At 44.1% G+C, this 13,364-nt stretch overlaps 1 protein-coding gene across 4 annotated transcripts in view; it reads right to left on the reverse strand.

Moving 5' to 3' along the window:
* The window catches only part of SATB2 (SATB homeobox 2), a 229,436-nt gene that overhangs the window by 96,919 nt on the left and 119,153 nt on the right, over window positions 1-13,364 (reverse strand). For 3 of the 4 annotated variants that reach the window (XM_063933039.1, XM_063933040.1, XM_063933042.1), the window contains exons 8-9: window positions 5,477-5,689; window positions 1,217-1,381 (exon numbers count right to left, since the gene is read on the reverse strand). In XM_063933039.1, the coding sequence (XP_063789109.1) occupies window positions 1,217-1,381; window positions 5,477-5,689 (378 nt within the window). The remainder of the gene's footprint in view (window positions 1-1,216; window positions 1,382-5,476; window positions 5,690-13,364) is intronic. The other variant, XM_063933041.1, reaches the window with a different exon arrangement.

Consider the following 13,364-nt stretch of genomic DNA (forward strand, 5'->3'; position numbering starts at 1 on the left):
ATCCTTTCGTTCGCACTTCTGCTAAGCTAAGATACACTCCCAGAGGGCGGCAGCCTAGCGTGAGCACTGCTGCTAAAAGCAGCTAGCGAGCGATCAACTCGGAATGAGGACCTATATCCACAGAGTAAGGCCACCATTTATCAAGCCTTGGAGAGTGATAAATTGCACAGTGATCATACACCAACCAATCAGCTCCCAACGGTCATTTTTCAAACACAGCCTGTGACATGGCAGTTAGGAGCTGATTGGCTGGTGCTTTACCTCCGTGCTATTTATCACTCTCCAAGGCTTGATAAATGGGGGCCTAAGTGTATGTTGCATGTGCAGCTCTGTATACAACATACAAATGCTTTTGTAAAACATCAATGAAAAGGAAACCATGAACATAAAGCATTGTGTTCACTAAAAGATGCAAAACGGCATATACTGTAGATCTCAGTAAGCTACATTTGCAGGAAGGCGTTGCGGAATTAGACTGAATAGGAAAAGCACATTTTCCATGGAGGACACATTTAAAAAGGGATTCATTACTTATGGCACAAATATCACACACAAAAACAATTTTAGAATTAACAAACCCAGAGATGTGACAATATTTTAGGCCAGGGTCATATACCTGGGTGCCAGTAAGCCGACTGCAAGAATAATACTACATGTCTTTGTCTGGGTTCAGTATGATTTATCGACGGACACATAGTCAGAATACCGACATCTGAAACGCCGACGTGTCAATATACCGACATGAGTCTTTCTGTGTTTTTTTGTGTCAATGTCGACATAGGTCAACATGGACGCCGTCTAAGTGTACCGCATCCGCTCGCTACGCTTCGGGCACTATTATATCCCCCCTCCAGGTCCACTGGTATGATAAAGTATGAACAAGTCTTTTTTGGGAGCAAAAATTCCTTCAAAGCGCATGTCGGCATTTTGACATGTCAGCATTTTAAATGGCGTTATTCTGGCTATGTCGGCATTTTGAACATGTCGGCATAATGGATGTCGGTATTTTGACTGTCGGTCAACGGGTGTCGGGATTATGACTGCCGGTATTGTGTTCCGTCGGTAAATCAACTGCTACCCCTTTGTCTAGCCTGGAAACAGAGACGGTTACAGCATAAAACCTACGCGACCAGATGTAACATTCTATAGGGCATACGAGGGTTGCAGGATATCACAGACAGATCACGCCGCCCGTTCGCCCTGCCAGCTCGCTCACCTGACTTTTATTGGCAGCTACTTTGGCGAAGAGAGCCTGAGACACCTTGGCGCGTTTCATCTCCTGCTGAATCTCGTCATAAACAGCAGCTGTGATGGAAATGTTGTTAGAATCTCCCTCCACTTTCACCTGGATGTCGGATGTCGGAGTGCTGGAGGTTTTCAACTGCAGAGAGGACGAGAGAGAGGAGGGGGGGGGGGGAGGAGAAGACATGAAAACGGGAAAGTGTTTCAGCTAAACCATCTGTGCAGAAATTGTCCAAGGATTTAACAGGGTTGGTGCCAAGGGGCATTAGCTACGGTGGGACACTTCCTGTCCATTATTCTAATCAGGTTAATTGTGATTGGGAATAATTGCTGTGGAGGCAACGTCGAAGGAGAGAGACCTCCTTGACATTTTTCGGCACGTAGAATGTAAATCTATGGGAAGATTAAATATTTTATAAGTCATTGGCTGGCATGTCATTTAACCCCTTTCCCTGCCATTGTTGTAGCTCACATGAGACCACAGCCAGGATCAATAACTAAATCAGCAAAAGGTTCTAAGCTATAGGCCTGACTCTGAATTGGACGCAAGTCCACATATCTCGCGGCTCTCTGCAATTGTGCCCTGCGCCATAGGAAGCGTTGGCAGGCTGGGCATGTGCCGTACCATCTATAGACACATCAATGGAGACAGTATGTGCAAAGGATTATACTGTCTGCGGGTGTCCATGCCATCGTATAGAACTGTCCCGTCTTGTGGGTCATTAAGCCGTGTTTTGCGTTTGTTCAATGCGTGTGGATGGAGAAGGGACATCTGTTTCAGACGGATCTTTTGCACCCAGCATTGAGTTAGTCTACAGGCTAATGATGACAGTTGTGGACGGGAAAAATGGGCCAACCATTCACATGACGGTGGATGGATAATGGGCGTATGCAGGCGGATATTTCAGCAAGCTGGCAACCACGGCCGCCTGCCGGAGAGAAATGCGGAAGCCGATGCGTCTGACTCAGAATAAGGGCGTATTTATCTCATTGCAAATTATTACAGTACGCTCTGCTTTTCATCATTTATAGATTTTATAATGTTATATATTTCCCACTGCGTCGGTGTCACATATTGCCGCTATAAATACCACACGCCTTTCCACACTGCAAACAGATCCCGACCAATTCACAAAAACACACAAAGCAAAAATCATAATTTTGCCAACTGTGCAAACTCATAAAAGCCAGCCCACAGTTCCATGCTCGTTGGTGAATTATAAAGCACTTACAGGTAGTTAACTGCCCAACATTACCCTGTCGACAGTTAAATGTCGGCAATGTATTGTCAACAGGGTACTGCTGACCTGGTAGCAATGCTATTTACAGACCAAGGGGGTAATTCAGACCCGATTGCAGCAGCAAATTTGTTAGCAGTTGGGCAAAACCCTGTGCACTGCAGGGGGGGGGGGGGGGGGGGGCAGATGTAACATGTGCAGAGAGAGTTAGATTTGGGTGGGTTATATTGTTTCTGTGCAGGGTAAATACTGGCTGCTTTATTTTTACACTGCAATTTAGATTTCAGTTTGAACATACCCCACCCAAATCTAACTCTCTGCACATGTTACATCTGACACCCCACCCCCTGCAGGTCACATGGTTTTGCCCATCCTGCACGGGTTGGGTTCGTGTGACCGTCGGTCACATAACCGCATCCTTTCTGTACAATATGGATTCAGCCTATAGCCAAGCAAACACCATAAACAGACACTATCGCTGATAAAAATGTTCCATCTAGTCTCGCATTAAACATATAAATATCAAGATATTATTCACGCTGCAAGATATCTCTATATCTCTTCAGTCACGTTTCCTGAGCTGTAGATAGCAATATCCAATAGAGATTAGCCGCTCAGATTCCGCTCTTTCTATCAAGCTTCAGTGAGAAAACGAGGCCTCACGCCATTTTCACAGAAAGCTCAGGGCTGGCGTGCTTGGACTGCATATGAAGCACGTGGCATTTAAAGCAGGCAAGATCCGCGCCTTTCCAGGAAACCAGCGTTTTGTCTCGTTTTCAGATCCAAACTTGGTGGGAAGAATCCTAACAGCTTCCTTCTACTATCAACAAAACTGGGATGGATTCAGAGAAGACGAGAAAGTGTGTGTGTGTGTGTGTGTGTGTGTGTGTGTGTGTGTGTGAGGGGGAGGGGGGGGCACTTTGTAGAGAATATCCACGTGCCCTGCCCTGTTCAAATGCATAGACAACAATTCAACCCTAGGCGGGAGATAAAGTGGAGAGAGAGGACTAGCACAAACGTTAGTATGACAGGAAAGGTTCTGCCTCACCCCTCCGCACGTCACTGGGACCAACCAATCACCTCCTGACATTTTTAAACACTTCCTGTAGCATGACAGTTCGGAGCTGATTGGATGGTACTTTATTGCTCTCCACTTTATCTCTGTCCAAGCTTTGCTAACTCTCCCCCTAGGTTCATTATTTTTGATCAGAGGTAAACGGTACAAGGCATTTGTTTCATTGTTTGGACAACCAGTGTAACTGGGACGTGGCGTCAGAAATATGAGCAGCTCTCCGCAACATCTGCCCCATCTGCCCAATCTATACACGGTAGAGTCACATTATTATGATCACCCCCTACATTTGACGTTGGCAGCGGGTAGCCCATGAAGTACGTCACGCGTGGTGCGCTGGCTTGGTGGGTATATAAGGTGTGTGATAGGCCGTCTGTGCACATATCACTCGTTCCTGTCATGGGTAAAAGGGGCGATTTATCCGAGTTGCAAAAAGGGATGATTGTCGGCTTTCGGGCCAAGGGTGGCAGTATTTCTGACACAGCGCAGTGTGTGACCTGTCCGCGTGCTGCTGCGGTGAAGGTGTATCGTGACTGGACAAATGGCACCATTGCGATTACCTGACGTGGAAACTGCAGATCACCACGTGCCATTGATGTGAGAGGTAAACGTCGGCTACAAAGGTGCGCGAGGGCCGACCAACGCACTACAGTGGAGCAGCTCACCATCAGAATGAACCTGGGGGCTGCCAGACGTGTGTCTAACATGACAGTTCAGCCCGTCTAGCTGCTGTCCGCGCTGCACACGGCGGTTACTCTGGCTATTAGCTGGTGGTGGTAATAACGTGACTCGCCCGTGTAATATCTAACATGACAATGCTTGCCGTACATCAGTATTGGTACAGTCTTTACCTATTTACAAACATTTTACAGTTCTGTCACAGTTCTGTATGCCACTAACTCTGCATGGGTTAATGAGTTCCAAGCTAATGTGGTATACAGGAGTTGCGAGACTCTCTATCTCCCTCACTGTTGTCTGATAAAGTCTTCGGTGCAGGAACCAATTCTCCCAGAAAAAAATGAGAAAATGGGTAAAGGTCTCTAAATAATAAATTACTACTCAATTTACGGCACTCCCTCATGTCCCCCTCATCCTTTATTAAAGACGTACGTATGTCATCTGAGCACATAGCCCCAGCTACGATTATCCTCATTATGGTAACCAGTCGGACACCCAATTTCACCTAGGAAATGAGCGGAAATGAAAAAGCGAAATTTCATTTTCGCATCCCGGGCCCCAGGTTGTCTCTGATTTGTGCCTTTAATTTTCTTAAACTGTTATTGTTATTTCTGTATTCTGCCGCCTGCTTTAATTGAATGATTTCTACCATCAGCTGACGAATCAAGGGCAAAATGAAAAGCATGGCTCCGGCTGAATGACACAAAGGTCTCATCAGGCACTTGTCACCTGCCGATTCCACAAGGAGAGTGGAGACTCTGCGGTCGGGATAACCTTGTTTATTAAAGGGGGTTTTATGGCTTTGGATGATTCATTAATTTCCAATTCCAGTTTATAAAGGCCATAACCAACCAATCAGAACTTTGCACTGGTCTGAACATACTGCAGCTAGTTAGTTGAACGTTCTTAAAGATATAGGGGTTGATGCTTAGTTGCTTGCGGAGCATGTGTTGCATATTTTTGCAGTGCGCACGCTGCGGCACAGAGGGCGTGCTAGTACAGACGATGCATTTTGATCGCATCAACGTCTGAAGAGGCGTAACAGGGCAATCTCACGTCGGCAAAGTCTAATGGACGCACTGATGGTGATAACTAGCGGCAAACCTGAGTAACCAATAGGAGACGAGTGCTTTGCAAGATGCGCGCTAGTCTACATACTGTACGACCACAGGCTCATAAGTTATAATGTAACGCTTAACAACATAACAGCGCAGACCATACACAGTACTGCATGGGTATGACGTACCTGTGGGACGCGGGATGAGCTTGGGCTGCAGGATGAAGAGGACAGCAGGCTTACATTAGGGTTCATGCTCCTCTCTCTCTCGTCCTGATAGATCCGGTCCCTTTCTGCCTCGGGCAAGTTTAAGAAGTTCTGCATGGCCCTCAAGTTTACCAGCAATGACTGAGACGCTGTCCTGGGGTCCTCTTCCTTGCGCAGGATTTCTGACAGCAAACCCTGGTCCAATAAAAATAAAACGTCCAACTTAATTTTCCGTTTAAATTTGATCGACATGCTGAAGAAGCACAGACTGACAGCAAACTAGAAATCAGCGGTGGGCAAAATAATGGAGTGACTAAAATTAACGAGCGACTTCCAGAAGTTGGGCGCCAAGAGTATTTTCTTAGGCGCATTGGCTACCTGGCAACCAGGATACGTCCAGCCCTGCTATGCGGAAAATAATGAAACCACTGCTTTTACGCAAATAGCTCAGCACCAGATAAGTAGGCCAAACTTTTGTTTCACCAAACTTTTATAGCTACGATCTCCTCGTAATACTCTTTTTCAAGATCTGATATAGATATTGGACAAGATGTAATGACAGAATTTATTATTGTTTAATTGACTTGGCTGTCACTCAAATTAACCTAGAACTAAAATAATGATTCAACTGTTATCTTCTGGCGATAGAAGGGGTTCATTTGACAACAGTGTCATTATATTAAAGCAATTGAAATCATTTTCTAGCTTTAGACTATTAAACTAGCACATTCCTCTCTCCCTTTGCTGCAAAGGTAAGGATAGAGAAGACAGGAAGTCATGTGACTGGGAACCATGACAATTGGATCCCGGGTGTTGCACCATGACTGGAGGCTGATGGAGATATTGTACTGCTCACCAACCTTTGCTGACGCCTATATATAGCAATGTTTATGTATAGTGGGCAGGTGTGGAGTGAGTACAATAAACTAACATTATACATAAAAAAGCTGATGCAGAGGTCAATGCAAATTGATCAGAAGCGCACCCAGATTGTGCCCTATCTGTGGTTTCATAGCCATCATTATAAGCGCACAACTGCTCCAGTCCTGTTTCAGTTTCAAAAGATACATCTGAGCACAGGCCAAATCCTAACTCTTTGAAAAAGTCTGTTCTAAGGAGGCGAAACGCGTCGGAAGTCTCATGCGGTGAAACTACTTGCCCTATCCCGGCTTATCCTGAGACCAAGTGCTGGATCCATGAACGTTATTTTATCAGGCTGATTCTACTATACTAGGCTTCTTACATATTATTGGGACAGCTCGTTTTGGTATTAACATACAGGTATCCTCAGTGATATATGGACAGCTGACGCATTTCTTGCCTACACTTGCACTGCCATTTCGACGCATGCCTCTATTTTATGTTTCGTAGCGTATTGCATATTATTTACTGATGTCCCCTTTGCCTATCTGTTTATTTAATGTAATGTCTGTATTGATATATTCAATTTGTAATCTACACTTTAACTTCGCTGGCTAATTGTTTCTTCTTCCAAAGACAACCACTTATTGTTTTTATGGATTAGCGCTGTCACATTTTTTGATAATTACAACACTGCGCAGCCCGCAGACCCGTCGACATGTCCTGGGTAAACATTACCTACTTGGGGATGCCCCTCTATCCAGACATTTTGGAAATTAAAAGCCAACGAGCAATTTGTCTTCTCGTCTGTTCAAATCCTATGTAATCTATTACATTTTATAGATAGCCTTATTAATTGTTATTCTCATTTTTTAATGTATGCTTACGCTTAGAATTTTTACTGTAGCTGTAAATATAAATGAATATTACATATGTAAGTGAATGTTACTAAATTCTTCTTTATATAATGGAGTCTAATATTTCACATATTTTTGGAAATTACTATCTATACCAGTGAAAGATTTAGAGGTTGTTTATCTAATGAGAGCTGTCAAAATAGTCCATCTTCTCATACTATAATTAGAATGATTCCACCGAATAGCCTGAAGTGAAAAGAGGAGGAAATATGCAATATTTTTAACTGAAACAACGTTGTCCCATAGCTGACAAGGTAATAATTAAATATTCTGTGACTGCACCCTTCTTGGTAAATAAGTTAATGTCAATCTTTTTTTCTGTATTGTTTAAACACAATCTACTGCTGAAATGATCATACACGAATCACAAGATAAAACAAGGTTTTACCTCCATAAGGGTACAATTGTCTACCGTTGTGCGGATGTGGGACAAAAAGCTCAAAACCTAAAGCACGGCTTGCTGTGACAAATCTAGCAAAGCACTGTGTGTATGAATCCACCTATGCGACCTGTAGGTTGGACAAACTAGCCAATCACTCTAGGTGGTTACTTAGCAGCGATTTATAAAAGCCATTGCTACCTGGAGTGTTTTGCTATTACAGCATTGCTCTTTGACACTTTGGCCTTAAACACGTTGGGAAGCAAAGCCACCACTTAGTAAAAAAATGTCCTAGTTCTGGCTTCTTTACTGAGTATTGCAATAAGGAGAATTGCCAGCATATACAGTGCATCTGCTTTCTGTGAATAATTCCAAACATAGCCTAATGGGCAGGTGTAGTACAGTATAAGCACAGCGTTTATTTGAGGTATATTATATATGTTAATAATACACAGGCTGAGATTTTATCAACATGTTTATTTAATATCAAATCTTATATTACTTTAATGCACCTCTTTGTCTACCACGTACAGCATCTACAGTATGTGTTATGTTCTAGGTTTAATCTAGATTTGTATGACCTGTACTGCTGAGTGCTCAGCGATGCAGGTTATTATGACGATAAAGGTGCAAATCTGCTATGGAACCAGTGGCGGCTCTAGAGGTGGGGCTGCAGCGCTGTCCAAAATTCAAATAGGGGAGCCGCACCAAACTGCCAGTCAGCAGGCCATGTTTGCCAGTGTTTGGGGTGGCAGTTAAATACGTATAAAGATTTTTTTCCGGATTCGCGGCTGCAGTAGTATGCAAATAATCCACAATTGGCGCACCACTGCTCTCACCATCATCGCTTGCACCAGCCTATGGCAGACACAATGTCTCGTTCTCGACTGTCTAAACATGGCCTCCGTGGCTGCGGTACTGCGTCAGAGAGAGCAGCCACCTGCATAGACACTGCTGCAACATTCCCATAGCAGGCCCATGAGACAGTGTATTTTGCGCTCATTTCTGGTCACTTCCCAGTCACCACCCAGAAACACCCATGGTTTTGCCTTGCTGTTCCTAATGCCAGCAATCTCAACACATGGAGTCATACAGTCATGGAAACACAAGCGCCGTAGTGGACTTTTTGTGTATGCAACTAATCGCTCAACTGCATAAACATTTTCGCAGTGTCCACCTCTAAATCCGGCCCTCTGTCACTGTGTCTGGAACTTTGTCACCTTCCATATTTTCTGGAGGGGAGGGGGACTGAGCGTTTGTCCAAACGGACCCACTCATTTACTAAAAATCTGTCGGATAAACTAATATTAATGAGAGTGCGGCAGGTCTTGGGAGAGCTTGGCAAGTTTTGAACAGGGCTTAAAATGTAAAAGGGGAAAAACTGGATGCAACAGACCCCAAAAAGATAATGAGAAACTCTTGCAGTGCTGACAGTTAAATTGTCCATTTTTGCTAATTAGGTATCAGCATTACAACACATCAACCAATGTAAATATATTTATTTTCTATATGTTTCCTGCCAGTCCCTAATGGCAGACAGCCCTCTCAACCCAACACACCCCACTAATTTACAAAGTCGTCTTTTCTCAGCCCGCATTATACAACACAAACGGTCACTTCACATTTTCCTACGAATTACATGATCATAAAGCAAAGTAACGAGCATCCCTGCATCACGAACATAACAATAATTAGCTTCAAAAGAAGCCAACACTTTATGTAAAAATATTTTACCCCACTTGAGTATAATTATTAAACTATTTCAAACAAAATTTGCTCTTATTAATCGTCATTTTCCACACGGCCCCTCTTGTAAATATGTCAACTTTCCATTCATTAAAGAGAAAATGATCTAACCTGCTCTTTTTTTTTGTCACCTGCAAATAATTAGCCACTCAATATGCAAAGCAACCTCCTTGAAGGAAAACAAATAGTCATAATTCTGTTTAATTGTAACTAAATGAGGCAGAATTTATTTTTTTAAAGGGATAGGATCCAGGTGGCGCAGCCAATGCTGGAATATTTGTGATGGCTTTCAGAAGACGAGGTGCATGGGGCACTTTGGGTGTTATTCACATGTGTTTGGAGTTGCTTCTTTTGCCGCAGAGTATCGATCATCGGTACAATGCGCATGTGCACATGGGTCTTGCGATGTTGGAAGCATGACGGAAGCAGACGGTCAGTGATTGACAGTCTGCTGGCGTTTGTGGGGCGGGGAGGGGGCAAAGAGGGGCTCCGTTTCCAAAAACGGAGGCATGTCGCCGCTGTTTAGTGGGAGGGAAGTAGCCAGGCATCTCAGTCGTTGGACGGAGACTTCCGGGCCTCTCCCCATGGGTGCCGCAGGCTGCCGGATGGTGAGTGAGAGATCCCATTCTGCGTCCTAGGGCACTGGTCGCATTACTACTGCAGCAGGAGGCGTCTGCTTGTAATAGGCGCCTCCTGCTGCATCACCGTACTGCGCCGTCACTGCTGCTTCCAAGGAAGTGACGTCAACTTCAAACAAATCTGAATCGGCCCTATACACAATGCCGATCATCACGGAGCTACTGTGAAACGTACGCGAAAGTGGTGAGACTCAGAACCAGGCCCATAGTGTTACATTTCATGCTCAAAGGACAAGTATTGATTTTTTCACACTTTCACCTGCGAGCGTTAGAACCATATACGGCCATGGTTTAAAAGCAACTAATTGCTGCATTTTTACTTTCACTTTGTATTTGTCAAACGCAGATATAAATCTGTAAGTCTATAACACTGCAGAGCTGGCCATTTTGTACAGTTGCCATTGTTTGACTTCTCTTCTTATAATATCTTTATCTTCTCCTAGCTCTCTCTCTTAAATCTTAATGGATTGTTATAATACTGTCACAGTACAATAGCTTAGGTCATGTGGTATGGCAAACGAGGCTTATGGTCAGCAATTGAAATTTGACAGGGAGCATGCAAGGAACTGACTGACACAACACCTTGGTATGCTCTTAGACAACATGGGGGGAGGACATAAAATTGTGTAAAGCAAATATATTCCCCTTTGCTGGGCACACTTAGGAAGCATAAAAGCTGGGGGCAGATTGAGTTTCGTCTGAGCAGATAAGGGCATGCCAAGCGTTATTCCAGCAATCCTACATTATTCCACCTGTTCACACAGAACATATGCTCAATACATATATATTTACTACAGCATATAGGGGGAGATGCTTCAAGCCTTCTAAAGAGTGGAGTAACCAAGCAGGCTTGATATAGCTCCCCCATAGCTTCATATCCTATACATCCAAGAGTCAATTAAGAGCTCTGTGCTGGCAGTACCGATAGCCAAACTTTTTAAACAATTGTTGGTTTTAGTGAAGAATGGCGAATGTATAAGTGAAGAATGGCGAAGAATGGCGAATGTATTTCCATCATGCAAACAAGGCAGTACGGATGAATAAGACAACTATAAATCTGGGAGTCTAACTTCAATAGTAGGGATTATTGAAGTATCAGCAACTGTTGACCAATTAGGGGCAGATTCAAGAACCTGCGAGGTTCAGATGAGATGTTAGACTGAGCACATTTCCGGGTATTACCGTCTGTAAAACTTTGCTAATTTTTCCGCAAATTGTGATAGGACTCAACTGTGATGGTGCTCAGTTGTGGTGGGGCTCAACTGTGGTGGGGCTCAACTGTGAGGAGGCTTAACTGTGATGAGGCTTAACTGTGATGGGGCTCAAGTAAAAATAAGCGGTGTGATCGGGCAAGGCTGCAGTGGAACCTTGCATGCAACTGAACCTGGAATCAAACGAATTGCAATATGCAAGGCAGCATAGATTTAAGGCGGAGATATCTCGTCTGATGAATCACGTCAATTATTTTGACTCTGTAACCAAAGCTGTAAATACAGGTGGATCAGTTTATGTAATATGTTTAGACTTTAGACAGAAAAGTATTTATTACTATTGTTATTATTCTTGTTGTCTGATACGAGATGCCACAATAAATGAATTCAATAACTTCAAATGTTTGCATTTTTTGCAAAGAAAATGTAATTAATCAAGATTTGTCTAAAGGTCAGGAGCTGGAGTGCTGTAGCCAATGATGTAAGCGTAGATGAATGCTGGTTACCTGTGGAGTAAAACAGGGGGTAGTCCTGGGCCTTATTTTGCCTGATCAGTACTTGTCATCTACAAGAAGGTGCGTCTCTTGCAGATACAAAGATTTGTGACATGGTTAATATCCCAGAAGGAGCAAATACTCGACTCATTTTTGGACTTCTAAGGTGCAAGTACTGCGCAATAGCATGATACAGGTCCTCATGGAGCGAAGGTGGGGCTTAAGAATGAGATTTACACCATCATACCCCAGCGGAGATGCTTTTGCACTTCAGGAGTAGCTCCCGACCAGCGCAGCTTTTGCACGCTGGCCGGGAGCTACTCGCCGCTGCCCGGCTTGCAGCGGCTGCGTGTGATGTCACGCAGGCGTTGCGGCCCGCCCCCCGCACAGTACGGCTGCGTTGGCCGGACTGTGCCTACAAAACGGCGGCCAAATGCCGCCGTGCCGCCTCCTCCCACCCAGCGACCGCCTCTGCCTGTCAATCAGGCAGAGGCAATCGCTAGGCAACGACAGCCGTCGGCTGTCAGCCATGCCCTGGCGCCGCATGCGCAGTTCTAACCTGATCTCTGCGCTGCAAAGAACTCCAGCGAGCGATCAGGTCAGAATGACCCCACTGAACGATATGAACGAGTTCTCGTTCATTAATGAACGAGAACAATCATATCGTTCTGTGTTAGCTGCCAGTGTCTAGGGCCCATAAGATGTATCTGTAAGATATCCACTGGAACATTCCTGGGACAGTGCATTAATAGATGTCGTGTGGCCTCATTCATCGTTATATATAAAGTGACTATCGGACTAATCATCTTAACATCATCTTAACATAAGGGGGGTAATTCCAAGTTGATCGCAGCAGGAAATTTTTTAGTAGTTGGGCAAAACCATGTGCACTGCAGGGGAGGCAGATATAACATTTGCAGAGAGAGTTAGATTTGGGTGTGGTGTGTTCAATCTGCAATCTAATTTGCAGTGTAAAAATAAAGCAGCCAGTATTTACCCTGCACAGAAACAAAATAACCCACCCAAATCTAACTCTCTCTGCAAATGTTATATCTGTTCCCCCTGCAGTGCACATGGTTTTGCCCAACTGCTAAAAAATTTCCTGCTGCGATCAACATGGAATTACCCCCAAGACTTTTTTCCAACCTTATGTGACCCTACTGGGCTGTTTTAATTTCCTTTTCCAATAGTGCTTAAAATTGTATGTAAGAACACAAACTCCTTGTGAATTTGACAATGATATCTATGTAGCTGCACTGTTCATCAGCTTCCAATAAATACCGGAGACTCGATTATGTTCCATTAACCAATAAAGGACAAACAAAGACACAGTTCTCCAAAATCTGAAATGACTAGTGTTCCGGCTAGGCTATATTTGCAGGGTGCTGCACCCCGCCCGATCTAATATTGGTAAAATGCCCCCTGCCCCTAATTGTGGCACACTCGCTGACTTTCTAGTGTTGTTTTTCTAAATACATAAGGCCTAGATTTATCAAGCCTTGGAGTGTGATAAATAGCACAGTGATAAAGTGCCAACCAATCAGCTCCTAACTGTCATTTTTCAAACCCAGTCTATAACATGGCAGTTAGGAGCTGATTGGCTAGCACTTTATCACCATGCACT

The sequence above is a fragment of the Pseudophryne corroboree genome, chromosome 7 (assembly GCF_028390025.1).
Source record: "Pseudophryne corroboree isolate aPseCor3 chromosome 7, aPseCor3.hap2, whole genome shotgun sequence".
Taxonomy (NCBI): Eukaryota; Metazoa; Chordata; class Amphibia; order Anura; family Myobatrachidae; genus Pseudophryne; species Pseudophryne corroboree.